The sequence below is a fragment of the Phyllostomus discolor genome, chromosome 12, assembly GCF_004126475.2.
Source record: "Phyllostomus discolor isolate MPI-MPIP mPhyDis1 chromosome 12, mPhyDis1.pri.v3, whole genome shotgun sequence".
NCBI classification, from domain to species: domain Eukaryota; kingdom Metazoa; phylum Chordata; class Mammalia; order Chiroptera; family Phyllostomidae; genus Phyllostomus; species Phyllostomus discolor.
The window spans coordinates 4,852,029-4,867,355 of record NC_040914.2 but is presented as its reverse complement, the minus strand read 5'-3'; the positions used below and the strand labels follow the sequence as shown (position 1 = coordinate 4,867,355).

The window sequence follows — 15,327 nt, the reverse complement described above, 5'->3', positions numbered from 1 at the left end:
AAGAAGTATTTGAAGTCATGAAAGGCAAGGAACTACATCCAAGATTACTCTATCCAGCAAAGCTTTCATTTAAAATGGAAGGGCAGATAAAGTGCTTCCCAGATAAGGTCAAGTTAAAGGAGTTCATCATCACCAAGCCCTTATTATATGAAACATTAGTGGGACTTATCTAAGAAAAAGATTAAAAAAATATGAACAATAAAATGACAACAAACTCACAACTATCAACAAATGAACCGAAAAGAAAAGAAAAACAATGAAAACAAAAACTAAGCAAACCAGAACAGGAACAGAATCAGAGAAATGGACATCACACAGAGTTCAGTGGGGAGAGGGAAGGGAGGAATAGGGGGGGAAAAGTACAGGGAAGAGGAAGCATAATTAGTAGGCATAAAAGAGATGGGGAGAGATAAAAAATGATGTAAGAAACAGAGGACTCAAAGAACTTATATGTACAACCCATGGACATGAACTAAGGGAGGGGGAATGCTGGAGGGTTAGGGGGGCAGGGTGGAGGGGGGATAAAGGGGGAAAATTGGGCAAACTGTGATAGCATAATCAATAAAAAATATTTAAAAAAGAATGTGTTCAAAAGTAAGCAACCATCAACTCAAAATAGACTACTATAAAAATACTTTGGTATATATGTAGCACATGGTAACCACTAGCCAAAAACCTACATGACATGTAAAAGAAATAAAGGAAAAAATGCAAACACAACAACATAGAAGGTTATTAACATACAAGAGAAGAGAGCAAGAAAATAAGAAAGGAACAGAGAACTAGAAAACAACAGAAAACTATACAATGATAATCATTAATTACTTGGAATGTAAATCAACAAAATGCTCAAAGGCATAGGGTGGCTGAATGGAAAAAAAATAGAAGACACAAATGATGCCTACAAGAGACCCACTTCATATGGAAAGACACACACGTACTCAAAGTAAAGAAATGTAAAAACATTTCATGCAAATGGAAACAAAAAAGCTGAAGTAGCAATACTTTTATCAGAAAAAAAAGACTTTAAGACAAGAGCTACAAGAAGAGACAAAGGCCATTTTATAATCATAAAGGGATTACTGCAACAGAGGACATAACACTTGTAAACAGCTATGCATCCAACATAGAAGTACCTATATATAAATATTGATGGACATAAAGATAGAGAGGGACAATAACACAATAATAGGCAGGGGAATTTAACACCCCATTGGCATCAATCACAATCATCCAGACAGAAAATCAACAAAGAAACAGTTGCTTTAAATGATATAGACCAGATGGATTTAATTGGTAGCTTTAGAGCATTTTTATCCCAAAGCAGCAAGAATATACATTGTTTTAAAGTGCACATGCAACATTTTCCAGGATACAAGCCTGTTAGGCCAAAAAACAAGTTTCAATAAAATTAAAATGATCGAAATCTTGTCAAGCATCTTCTGTAACTATAATGGTATGACACTAGAAATCAATTATAAAAAAAACTGAATAACACACAAACATATGGAGGCTACATAACATGCTACTAAACAATAAATAGGTAAACAATGAAATCAAGGAAGAAATCAAAAGATACCTTGAGACAAATACAACAAGAACACAATGATCAAAAAACTATGGGACACAGTTATAAAAAGAAAATTCCTAGTGATACTGGCCTCAAAAAATCAAACAAACAAACAAAAAAACCTAACCCTATACTTAAAGAAACTTAAAAAAGAATAACAAAGTCAGTAACAAGGAAGGAAATAATAATGATCAGGGCAAAAGCAAATAAAGTAAGTCTAAAAGGACAGAAAAGATCAATATAACAAGAGCTGGTTTCGTTGAAGATAAAACAAAGCTGATAAATCTTTAGCCAGACCCATTGAAAAAAGAGGGTAGGGGCCCAAATAAGTAAAATCAGAAAGGAAGGAGAAGTGACAACCAATATCACATAAATACATAAGATTATAAAAAATACTATGGACAATTATATGTCAACAAATTGAACAACCTGGAATAAATGGATAAATTCCTAAAATGCACAATCTTCCAAAGACTAACTTAGGAAGAAGTAGAAAACCTGAACAGATTGGTAACTACTAATAAAACTGAATCAGAAAAAAAACAAAAAACTTCCCAACAAATGAAAGTCATGAACCAGATGGCTTCACAGGTGAATTTTGCCAAACATTCAAAGAAGAACTAATGCCTATCCTCAAAATATTCCAAAAAACTGATGAGGAGGGAAGGCCCTTAAACTCATTTAATGAGGCCAGCAATTACCATGACACCAAAACCAGATGAAGACATTACAAAAATATAAAATTATAGGCCAATATACATGATAAACACAGATGCCAAGATCATCAACAAAATATTAGTGAACATAATCCAGCAATACATGAAAAAGATCATACAGCATGATCAAGTGGGATTTATCCCAGGGATGCAAGGATGGTACAAAATTCACAAATCAATAAATGTAATACACCACATAAGGAATAAAATGAAGGAAAAAATCACATGATAATATCAATAAATATTTTTAAAAAGCACTTGATAAAATCCAGCATCCATTTATGATAAAAAAGAAATTCTCAGTAAAGTGGTAATAGAAGGTACATATCTCAACATAATAAAGTCCATATAAGACAAATCTACAGCCAACATCATATCCAATGGGGAAAAGCTGAAAGTTTTTTCTTTAAGATCAGGAACAAGACAGGGATGTTAACTTTCACCACTTTTATTCACCTTAGTACTGAAAAACCTAGTTACAGTAATCAGACAAAAACAAAGAAATCATAACACATTCAAATTGGAAAGAAAGGAGCAAAGCTGTCATTATCTGCAAATGACATACTACTATATGGAGAGGATCTTAAAGATTCCATCAAAAACTATTAGCATTAATATGTAAATTCAGTAAAGAACAGGGTACAAAATTAATAGTTAGAAATCAGTTGTATTTTTTATATACCAAAAATGAACTATCAAAAAAAGAAAGAAAACAATCCTATTTACAATTGCATCAAAATAATAAAAAAGCAAGAATATATTTAAACAAGGAGGTTAAAGTCCCATACTCAGAAAAAAAGACACTGAAGAAAGAAAATGAAGATACAAATTAATGGAAGGATATACCATGCTCAAGGATAGGAGGAATTAATGTTGTTATAATGCTCATACTTCCTAAGGCAATTTACATATTCCATGTACTCTCCATCAATATAGCAATGGAAGTTTTTACAGAACCAGAACAAGTAATCCTAAAATATATATGGAGCCATAAAAAACCCAAATAGTCAAGTAAATATTGGGAAAGAAGAATGAAGTTGAAGGTATCATGCTACCTGATACCAAACTATACTACAAGTCCAGAGTAATCAAAATAGCATGATACTGGCATAATAACTGGCAATATAGATGAATTAAACAGAATAGAAGGCCCAGAAAAAAAAAACACCTCACATGTATATAGTGAATCTATAACCAAGAAGGCAAGACTATACAATAAAGTCAGTTTCTTCCATAAATAGTATTGGGAAAACTGGACGAATGCATGCAAAAAAACCAAAACTAGACTACTTTCTTACACTATATACAAGAATAAACTCAAAATGACTAGAAGATTTAAATGTAAGACAGAAAAATGTAAAACTCCACAAAGAAAACATAGGCAGAAAATGTGACATTGCTTTTAACAATATTTTTTGTAATGTCCTCAGGCAAGTGAAACAAAACAAAAAATAATCAAATGAGACTATATCAAACTAAAAATTTTTTTCACAGCAAAGGATACCATTAACAAAATGAAATGGCAACCTACTGAATGGGAGAAGATATTTGCCAAAGATACACCCATTAAAGGTTAATATCCAAAATATATAAAGAACTCATAACACACACAAAAAAATCCAATTAAAAATAGGCAGAGGACCTGCCCAGACATTTTTCCAAAGAGGACATACAGATGGCAAATAGACAATTGAAAAGATGCTAAATTTCACTAAGGAAATGTCACTAATGTCATAAAGGAAAAGCAAATTAAAACCCCAAGTTATCACCTCACACCTCTCAGAATGGCCATCATCAATATATCAACAAACAAGTGCTGACAAGAATGGGAGACAAGTGGAGAAAAGGGAACCCTCATGCACTGTTGGTGGGATCGTAGATTGGTGTAGCCACTGGGGAAAACAGTATGGAGTTTCCTCAAAAAATTAAAATAGAATTATCATATGACATAGCAATTACACTTCTGGGTGTTTATCAGAAGAAATCCAAAACACTAATTTAAAAATGCACCCCCATTTTCATTGCAGTATTATTTAAAATAGCCAAAATACAGAAGTAAAAAGATCTGGTACCTATATACAATGGAATATTACTCAGCCATACAAAAAAATAAAATCTCATCATGCTGGATATTTTCTAGGTCCACCATGCATGCACCTAGGAAGCATTATGCTAAGTGAAATAAGTCAGAGAGAAAACAATAAATACCACATGATTTCCCTTATATACCTAAAAAATAAAATAAATGAAAAAAAAACAGAAACAAATTAATTGATACAGAGAACCAGCGGTAGCCAGATGGGAGGGGGATCAGAGGGCTGGTTGAAAAGGTAAAGGGATTAAGAAGTACATATTAGCAGTTATAAAAAGTCAAGGGGATGTAAAGTATTGCATAGGAAATATTGTCAATAACATTTCAATAACTATGAGCGTTACATGGGTACTAGACTTATTAGGGTAATTTCTTCTTAAGTTATATAAATGTATATTCAGTATGTTGTACACCTGACACTCATGTAATATTGTATGTCAACTGTAATTGAAAAATTAAAAAATATGCCTTCTGGAAGAGAGTAAGACAACAGGGTGTATGGAATTGCACCCCACAGTGAAAACCTTGGCCATCTTAGGTAGAGAGGGCAAGAAGCTGGCTGGAAACCTAATTTGTGTCCTTGTTTCAATTAAACATCTATTCCAGAGGTTGGAGAGTGTACACAAGAAGGCTGTTTTTCAAAGAAAGACCTATTTTTGGAAAGCATTAGTATGCTCTGTATTCCTGTCTCATAAGGAAAGAGGGGACACCATTGCCACCAGGATTCCAAGCGGAATGAAGTGATAGTTCTTAGGAAAACTTTCCTTGTGTTCTCAGAGTTGAGAAGACACAAAGTCTGGGGCCTAATCCTCTCCTAGGACTAGACATGAGACCCATAATAATAGCTCACCTGGGTCAGGATTTATTCTAAGCCCACCAAAGTGGATTTCCTTGACCTCTAGAGAATGGCTCTGTGTGGCACTGAGGCCCAAAGGCTGAAAGTAGAAATAGTAAGCAGCCAGCTGGAGTAGTGCTACTGTCCCCTCATCAGTTAATTGTGAACATGCCCCAAAGCAAGAGAAGACCAGTGTCAATATAATTAAGATTTTTCTCATCTCTTATTCTCTTTTCTTTTTCCTGCTCCCAACCTTGGAGAGTTGAGAATTCCTGGTGGGACAGAAGAATTTCAGGAAAAGGAAAGAGGAGAAGCAATCATCAAGGCTTCTCACTACAAGCTTCTAGCTCAAGGAACCAGGAGTCTAACTTTTTAAAAAAGTTTATAGTATTCATTAGTAGAGTAAACATTATTTATTACCCAATCCTGACATCCATGGACAGAAAATCAACTAGGACACAGAGAAGCTTGATAGAAATTATAGAAAAGAATAACTGTTCTCTGGTTGTTTCCTTAGGAGTACTTTTTCTAATACATATAGCAAAAATGTTGAATAATCCTATTGATAGTGCCTTCATCCTAATTTTACTATGAAGGCTCCTAGTATTTCATCATTACGTATCAGGTTAGTTTCTTGTTTTGATTTTTTAATACAAAAATTTGCAAACATATATAAAAGCAGAGTTTAAACAGTATAAAAAGCTTCCATGTACCCATTAACTAGCTTCAACAATTACAAAGTTATGGCCAATATTGTTTTATCTTGACTCTATCACTAATTTTAGTTTAGCTTATTGGATTTTTTAACAGCTTTATGCAGAGATACTTCAAATACCACATAAGTCACTCATTTAAAGTATATAATTCAGTGTTTCTTAGTATTCACCACAACTGTTCTAATTTTAGAATATTTTAATTTCCCCTGAAATAAAATCCATTTACAATCAATTCCCATTTCCCTTCCTAAGCAACTACTAATCTACTGTTTACCTGTTCTAGAAATTTCATATGCCATATTTTGCCACATATAATGTGCATTTTGCCCACATTTTTTAGGGAAAAATAAGGGTGCGCATTATACATGGACAGTACTAATTCCATACCTATGTAAATGTTTTTAATTCCCTTATTTACGCTTATGTGTTAAAAGTGTAACTCTAGAAAGCAATAATGGCATCTGTATGCAAAATAATACCCTGGAATACGATAATCTTTTTTGTTTCTAAATATAAGTAAGTAAAAAATTGAATTAAAAAATTAAAAGAAAAGATTTTTTCCCTGAAAGTTTGGGCCCAAAACATGGGTGCACAATACACACAGCACCCAAAATATAGTAAATAGAATCATACGCTGTATGGCCTTTTGTAACTAGGCTCTTTCATTTAATAGGTTTTTTTGGCATGTCCATATTAAAATATGTATCAGAATATCACTCCTTTTTATTGGTAAATAATATTCCATTGTATAGATATATCACATTTTGTTTACCTATTGATGGATGGGTATTTGGATTTCTTCCACTTTTTGACTACTGTGAATTCTACAATGAACATTCACATACAAGTTTTTTTTAATATATTTTCAACTCATCTACAGCCATATCACCCTGAATGTGCCCAATCTCGTCTGAATATATTTTCAATTCTCTTGGGTGTAACTGCTGGGTCATATGGTAACTCTGTTTAACTTTTTGAAGAATTACCAGACTGATTTCTAAAGTGGTAACACCATTTTACATCCTACCACAATTTCTCCAAATCCTCACCAACACTTATTATGGTCTGTCTTTTTTTATCATAGCCATCCCATAAGGTATATAATACCTAGTAGTTATCTCACTGTAGTTTTTTTTGATTTACATCTTCCTTATGACTAATGATACTGAGTAAAGCCAGTTTTTAAGGACCCAATTCTTTAGAATGCTTTTCTATTATAAATTCCATTATAGTCCATTACTTCCCTAAAGGCATCCCCCTTCATGTTAGAATAGGTAATAACTCTATTTCCTAGTAAAACAAGGCAATGAAGGGTGGCATACACATTTTGAGTAGCTAATTGGAAAGGGGAACCAACATATTTTTGTATGGTTTTTGGCCAGGATAATGGATTGGGGAGAAAATTAAGAGATTAGGCCCAAGAAAACTGGGGAGACTGATATTCATCCTGATTTCTTCTTGAGTGAACTCCAGGCATTCAGTTATCTGTTCATCTGCATCATCTAAATTACTTTAATTCAGAGTAAGCCTGCTGAAAACACCATATGCTTATTTTTCAAAAATGTTATCTGTATTCTAACTCTCCTACCCTGTGCCTGCTAATTTTTAGGTTAACAGAGTCAAAAGGAAAGTTGACAGCCTTATGAAGTCATAGTCCCTGGAGCATCCAATCACTGTATAATGAATCTAGTATTTAATAGCTTCAGATACCTCTCATATCCACAGTCCCCTTCTTGAGGAAGTGCCCAACTGAATGTAAAATTTCTTTTGAGTCTTAACATTTTTAAAGAAGCAAATTTTGCTTGTTTTTCTATAATATACATTTATTGCAAAAATGCCACAAATCCTCAAATGCCTCAAGGGGCTTTCTCAATTAGTCCCTCAATAATCTACCAAATTGGGGGGAAAAAAAACTTGCCTTAAGAAAACTAGAGAGAAATTGCCCTGGCTGGTGTAGCTCAGTGGATTGAGTGTGGGCTGAGAACTTAAGGGCCAGTGGTTGGATTCACAGTCAGGACACATGCCTGGGTTGCACAGCAGGTCCCTGGGGAGGTGGGGGGGACATGTAACAGGCAACCACACATTCATGTGTCTCTCCCTCTCTTTCTCCCTCCCTTCCCCGCTCTCTAAAAACAAATAAAACCCTAAAAAAAAAAAGTTTAAAAAGAAAACTAGAAAAAAATCAATGTGAACATAAAACCTTAAAAAGAAAGGTTTTGAGCTCTGGTACCACTTAAACTCAGACCAGTAACAGTAGTTCTTTTACCCAACACAGACTCTCAGGTATAACATAAGTCTCCTGTTTTTTGTCTCTTATTCAATAACAAGAAGGAAAGAAGGGAAGTGAAGACAAGAAAAAAGAAAAGAAGGGTTCCTGAATAATAGCTGACTCAATGTTTTACAAGAGAAAAGTATGTTTGATTAGATGTGGAACCTTCTGCTGTTGCCAAAACGTCAGTTTCCAAAAAAATATCACAGGGACTGTGCTGAAAAGATTCCTTTTAAGACTCTCCTAAAATAGGCTCTCAACAACCCTGTAATGAAAATTTATGCAACAACATATTATATTTCTCCTGCCATCCTCCTTTTACTATGAAGTCTGACAACCCTCAGTAAGTTCAAACATTGAAAAATGTTTTAAGCCCATAATGACATGAGAGAGGAAAAAAACTGAAGTACACAGAAAAGGTTGAATTTCAAAAGCTTTTTCCTTGTCATAATTAGTGAGCGATTATGCAGGGTCTGGCACAAATAACACCCCTTTTTATTACAAAATCATAAGCATGTAATTCTGTAACATAACAATATCACACTGAAGCACACGATATGACATTTTAGGTGAAATGCTCAAATTAAATTATAAATTACTACACCCATATTATTACCCTACCAACCATACTCAAGCAGGCACTACATCTGCTGGACCATGTATATGCATTTTTTCTTACCCTAGTATTTATATTTTCTCATTCTACTACCTATATATGATCTAATCAATGTACTTGTTTCCATCTGTACCATCTGAGCAGTATAAACTTAGCGAACTTTTAAGAAGCCAGTCTCAGAACAAGGAAACAGTATATCAACACCATGGAAGGAGCATCACGTCTGTGGCTTCTTCACACAGTAACCCAAGATATTAAGGGTATTTCTATCATGCATGCAAATCCAAGTAGAGATGGGGTACAATAAAATAATAAATAAGCTGAATGTCCCAAAGAACTCATTGCATACTCAACCCATCATCACCTAGGAAATTAACATTTTATTAACACATTAAACCCCTCATGATAGCCTGGTAAGCTGTAATGACACTGCAGGCCACACAAAACTTAAAGCAGACACAATGCCCAAACAAGAAACTAAATTACAAAATTAAAAATCTATATTAAAAGAGAAATTTACATGTCAATAAAGTATACAAAGGCATTCAAGTGCCATGATCAAAGGCTCAGGTTCTAATGATCTTATATTGTGCAACCAAGTTCCAAGTGCCAACCAAGAATTAATTGAGAACTCAGGCTTAAAGCTAGTCTGTGCTTTCATTGTTTCTCAAATATGATTTGGCATTTTGTGCCCTATCTCCCTTTTCTTCCTTAAATTTTGCTAGAGGTTTATCAACTTTATTAATCCCCAAAGTAAACTATTGGGTTTGTTAATTTCCTTCATTGTACATTCATTTTATGTTCTAATATACATAAATTTATATTTGAGTTCTTATTCTTACTATTTCTTAATTTTTGCTTTCTTTGGGTTTCAGTATACTTTTTCTTGATTTCTTGAGATAAATAAATAGATCATTAATTTCTCAGCACTCTTTACTAGCATATGCACTTATGGCTATATAATTTCTTCAGCTTCAGTTTTAGCAACATTCCACATTTTGATATTTTCACTATCATTCAGTTCAAAATATGTTTAATTTCCATTGCAATTTCTTCCTTGATTCAATAGTTATTCATGAGTACACTGCTTAAATTCCAAATATTGGAATATTTCAAACTATGTTTTTGTTACTGACTTCTAGCTGAATTCCACTGTGATCAGAAAACATACAGTATTATTTCAATGCTCTGAAATTTACTGAAATTCCCTCTGTGGTCCAGAATATGATCTGTTTGGATAAATGGCATATATGCATCTGTAAATAATATATACTGTAGTTGTAAAGAACACTGTGCTATATATATTAACTATGTCACATTAGTCAACCACACTGTTCAAATATACACCTTACTGGTTTTTATTGATTGTTTTATCAGCTATTGAGAGCAGTGCTAAAAATCCCCCACTATGATTGAGATTTGTCTATTACTTCTTTTAGTTCTGTCAAACATATTTGAAGTCATTTTATGAAGGTATGTACATTTAGAACTGTAATATCTTACTGATGGTGTAACCTTTATATTATTAACTATTACTCTTTATCTCTAGTAAAACATCTTGTGGTGAAGTTTATTCTCATACAATGAAGTCAGGAATGTAAATTAATACAACCATTTTGAAAACTGTTAGTATATATTAAAGCTGAATATGTGCCTAACCTATGACACAGAATTTTACTCCTACAGATATACCCAATAGAATACCCATATGCATTCCCATATGCATTCATATGTGCCCCAAGAGACATGCACAAGTATGCTCATAGAAGCCTTGTCCATAATAGCCCCAATTTGAAAATAACCCAAATGGCAATCAATAAGGGCATGAATAACTAAACTGTGGTATGTTCATGCAAGGGAATTTTAAACAATAATAATAAATGACTTACAACTAGGTGATGCAACATAGATGAATAATATTTTCATACTACATTATATTATTACATAATACATTCATGTTACATTTGAAACTTAATGTTGAACAAAAGAAGTCAAACACAAAAGAGATAATGTGTGATTCTATTTATACAAAGAAGAGGTGAAATTCACCTATGACCATAGAACACAGAATAATGATTAACTTTGGGAGTGGTGGGTAGTGAGTAGACAGGACAAGAATCAGGCTTCTGGAATGTTGGTAACGTTCTATTTCATCTGATTGTAAGTTCTGGTTAAATGAATATGCTCATTTTATAAAATTCATCAGACATATACTTTGAATCCTGTACTTTGGGTAACATATGTTATACTTTTAAAACTATATGATATACATTATATCTTCAGATTCATCAAAATTTAAACAAGTAACCAAGTATTAGAATACAGGATGACTGGTACAAGCATATTGAAAATCAGTTCAGCAATATCTAGGAGATATAAAGATACACATATATCGTAAAGCCCAGCAATCCCAGTCAAATGTTTATGCCCTAGGAAAGCATCCATATGTGTACCAAGATACTTATAAATATATACATTCAAAGCAGTCCTTCCAAAGTAGCCAAAAACTGGAAACAACAAACATCCAAATTATAGCTAGATGTAATAACTCACAACAAGAGTGATCCTAAAGAAATATAATATTGTTCTCCTGGCTGGCGTAGCTCAGTGGATTGAGTGCGGGCTGTGAACCAAAGTGTCGGTTCGATTCCCAGTCAGGGTACATACCTGGGTTGCAGGCCATGACCCCCAGCAACCGCACATTGATGTTTCTCTCTCTCTTTCTCCCTCCCTTCCCTCTCTAAAAATAAATAAATAAAATCTTTAAAAAAAAGAAATATAATATTGTGTAAGAAAAGCAAGACTCAAAACAACATTATACGCAGAATTTTATTTCTATGAAGGTAAATGTAAAAACTAAACTATATCTTTTAGGAATGTGTAAATGTGTGGTAAACTATTTAAAAAAATAATTACTACCTTAAAGTCAGGAAAAAATTATCTAAAGAGGTGAAGAGAATAGGGTTTTTTTTTTCCTGTGTACAGGACTAACTGGGGTTTCTGGAGTGCTGATGCAAGTTTTTGTCATACAGAGTTTCTCTTTATACTTACTTCTTAAACTATATACTTATATTTTAAGCACTTTTATGCCTGTATGTGCATGTAATATTCAGGAATTTTTTAAAAGAATGAAAAAGAAACTATACAATAGCAACAAATAACTTTTAGTGAAAACATAAGCTATGAAATGGTAGACACTGTAAGACTCCAATCTTGAAATAATGTACACGATATGTGCATAGGAAACTTATTAGAAGGAAATAGATCAAAATATTGACGGGCTATACTCTTTGCAACTTCCTATTTTCCACATTCTTTAAAACAATCATGTTTTGTGGTGCGTGCATGTGTGTGTTTAACAAGCAAAAACTTAGCACACAGAAATAACTAAGTAATTTCCTAAATTAATATGCAAACATTATGTAGTAGAAAATGAGGGTGTATACTGGGATCTGTGTGTCCGCCCTCAGGGCTTCTCATTATTTTCTTAAGTGTTAATTTGTAGAAAGAGGACATTGAATGAGCCTATATTTTAAACAAGACCATCCCAGAGAAAAATAGGAAACCCCAATGCACCTTGTATTTGGCTTGGCCGGCAGCCATTCCTCCTTCTTCTAAGGACCTCCTGAGAAGCAGAGCTGAGGAAGGAGAAAGAAATCAATAGATGCCAGGTTTTTCTTGTGAGATGCCAGACTCACCAGATCAGAGGCAGCTCTCCTAAACCTACCACCCATGGAGAGAGGTCAGAGGAGTCGAGGCTGTGCTAAGCATTCTGAATGTTAGAAGGGAAAAGTCTGCTGTCCAAGACCAAAGTTCCTCCTGGCCTCACGCACCAACACACTGTCTCCCTGGTACAATTACAACCCCCCCCCCCCCCCCCACTGCTCAGATAGTGCCACAAACAGGTACATGATCATGCGCACACATCCTCAGTCACAGACATCCAGTATGTCACAAACTCAGTATACATCCAGTACACTTAGTGCTGCTAACATTCATACAACCTCAATCACAAACACGCAGCCCTCAGATAACAGTCACAGCCACATCATCACAGATTATCTACATTCCCTCTACTCTCCTCCCCACACAATGTCACACAAAGTTACACGAATGCACATAATCACAGTCCCACTCCAGGGACAGTCACACCTACACCCACAGCGCCGTATACTGTCACAATCACACACCTACAACGTATATATCCACAATGACACCTGTACACAGCTCCTTGCACGGTCATAATGACACACCTACCACGAGATATACAATCACATCCGCGCACACAGCGCCACACAGTCACCTAAGGTCACAATAGTACGGTTGGAATCCCCTCACTTCTCCCTAACCTGACCAGCTCATTCAGGCCTGAGACTCCGGACCCGCCCCGACGGTCCCTTCAAACCCTGAGGGACGCGCCAGAGGAGTGTAGTCGAGTCCCAAAGACCGAGAACGCTCACCTAGCACAGCACTTTACCAGGAGGCCCAAAGTAACACAAGCGAGGGAAGTGGCCCTGTTTCCACGCGGTCCTCTGGGAAATGTAGTCCGGAGCGGGATCCGTTTGGTATATCTTCGCCGTCTCCAAGATTTCCGGCAGCGCAAATGCTAGGCCAGGCGGACAGCCGGGCTGCCCTCCCCGAATCGCTGCCAGCAGTGTTCGAGAGCAACCTGCAGTCTCGGAGTGCGGCTTCCACACTAGGCAGATCCCACACCCTAAAGACAAGCTTCGTCCTTAGACCCCGCCAATCCCAAGGAGTCCTTTTTGTTCCTTGAGAAGTAAAAAAGGTAGCCCGGTTCTCGCCGGAAGTTGATTAGAGCCGCAAGAAATTCTGGGAAATGTAGTCTAGAGCCGGAAAGGGTGAGGCGTCTGCCCAAGTGGAAGTTGTCAGAGATGACTTTCTGCATTGAGCTTTCCCACAGGGATGAGTGGAACTCCGCTTCTGCTAGGAATTACATCCCACTCCGCGAATACTGGAGACTGACTAAATTGGCATTTTGGCCTTAGTCCGTGGGTGAGCATTGGCGGGGAACCTGCACTGCTCAGGGAGAGGAAACCTGGAAGTCTCAGATCCAAATGGCATCAGGGAGAGCTCACGATGAAGCTGAAGGGGATGGGCTATACCCACACGCGATTCTGTTTCTGATATTTTATTGTTGGTGTACAAAAATGCCTTTGATTTCTGAATATTGACTTTGTATCCCACTGTTTTGCCAAATTCACTTATTAGTCAAGCAGTTTTCTGATGGAGTCTATAGGATGTTCTGTGTACACTATCATGTCATCTGCAAACAATGACAGTTTTGTTCCTCTTTTCCAATTTGGGTGTCTTTTATTTCTTTTTCTTGTCTGATTGCTGTGGCTAGGACTTCCAATACTATGTTGAATAGAAGTGGTGAAAGTGGACAGCCTTGTCCTGTTCCTTACCTTAGTGGGAAAGTTTTTAGTTTTTGCCTGTTGAGTATGATGTTGGCTGTTGGTTTCTCATATATGGCCTTTATTATGATGAGGAATGCTCCCTCTATTCCCACTTTGCTGAGTGTTTTAATCATAAATGAGTGCTATACCTTATCAAATGCTTTTTCTGCATCTGTTGATACAATCATGTGATTTTTGTCTTTCCTTTTGTTTATGTTGTGTATTACATTTATTGATTTGTGAATATCGAACCATCCTTGCATCCCTGGAATGAATCCCACTTGATCATGCTGTATGATCTTTTTAATATATTGTTGGATGTGGTTTGTCAATGTTTTGTCGAGGATTTTAGCATCTAACTTCATCAGTGATACTGGCCTGAAGTTTTCTTTCTTTGTTGTATCTTTATCTGGTTTTGGGATTGGGATGATGCTGGCTTCAAAAGAGTTTGGGAGTCTTCCATATTCTTGGATCTTTTGGATTAGTCTGTGAAGGATAGGGGTTAGCTCTTCCTTAAATGCTTTGTAGAATTCTCCTGTGAAACCATCTGGTCCAGGGTTTTTGTGTGTTCGGAGTTTTTTGAATACTGCTTCAATTTCGTCAGCTTTTATTGGTCTGTTCAGGCTTTCTGCTTCGTCTTCATTCAGTTTGGGAAGGTTATATTTTTCTAGAAATGTGTTCATTTCACCTAGGTTTCCAAATTTCTTGGCATATAGTTCTTTGTGGTAGTTTCTTACAATCCTTTGGATTTCTGTGGTGATAGTTGTAATCTCTCCTTTTTCATTTCAGATTGTGTTTGTTCGGGTCCTCTCCTTTTCTTCATGAGTCTGCTTAAAAGCTTGTTGATTTAGTTTATCTTTTCAAAGAACCAACTCCTGGATTTATGGATCCTTAAAATTGTTCTTTTAGTCTCCATGTCATTTAATTCTGCTCTGATCTTGGTTATTTCCTTCCTCCTACTTGCTCTGGGCTTTCTTTATTGTTGTTCCTCCGGTTCTTGCAGGTGTAGGGTTATGTTGTTTATTTGAAATGTTTCTATATTTTTTAGGTAGGCCTGTATTGCTATGATCTTCCCTCTCTGGACTGCCTTTGCTAT

The 15,327-nt window shown here is 35.6% G+C and overlaps 1 protein-coding gene across 1 annotated transcript in view; it reads right to left on the bottom strand.

Annotated features, from left to right (window-relative positions):
• The window catches only part of ZNF527 (zinc finger protein 527), a 101,169-nt gene extending 87,229 nt beyond the window's left edge, over positions 1-13,940 (bottom strand). The window contains exons 1-2 of the mRNA XM_028529713.2: positions 13,275-13,940; positions 12,391-12,452 (exon numbers count right to left, since the gene is read on the bottom strand). Of these exons, the coding sequence (XP_028385514.2) occupies positions 12,391-12,417 (27 nt within the window). The 5' untranslated portion in view covers positions 12,418-12,452; positions 13,275-13,940. The remainder of the gene's footprint in view (positions 1-12,390; positions 12,453-13,274) is intronic.
• Between the last annotated feature and the right edge of the window lie 1,387 nt (positions 13,941-15,327).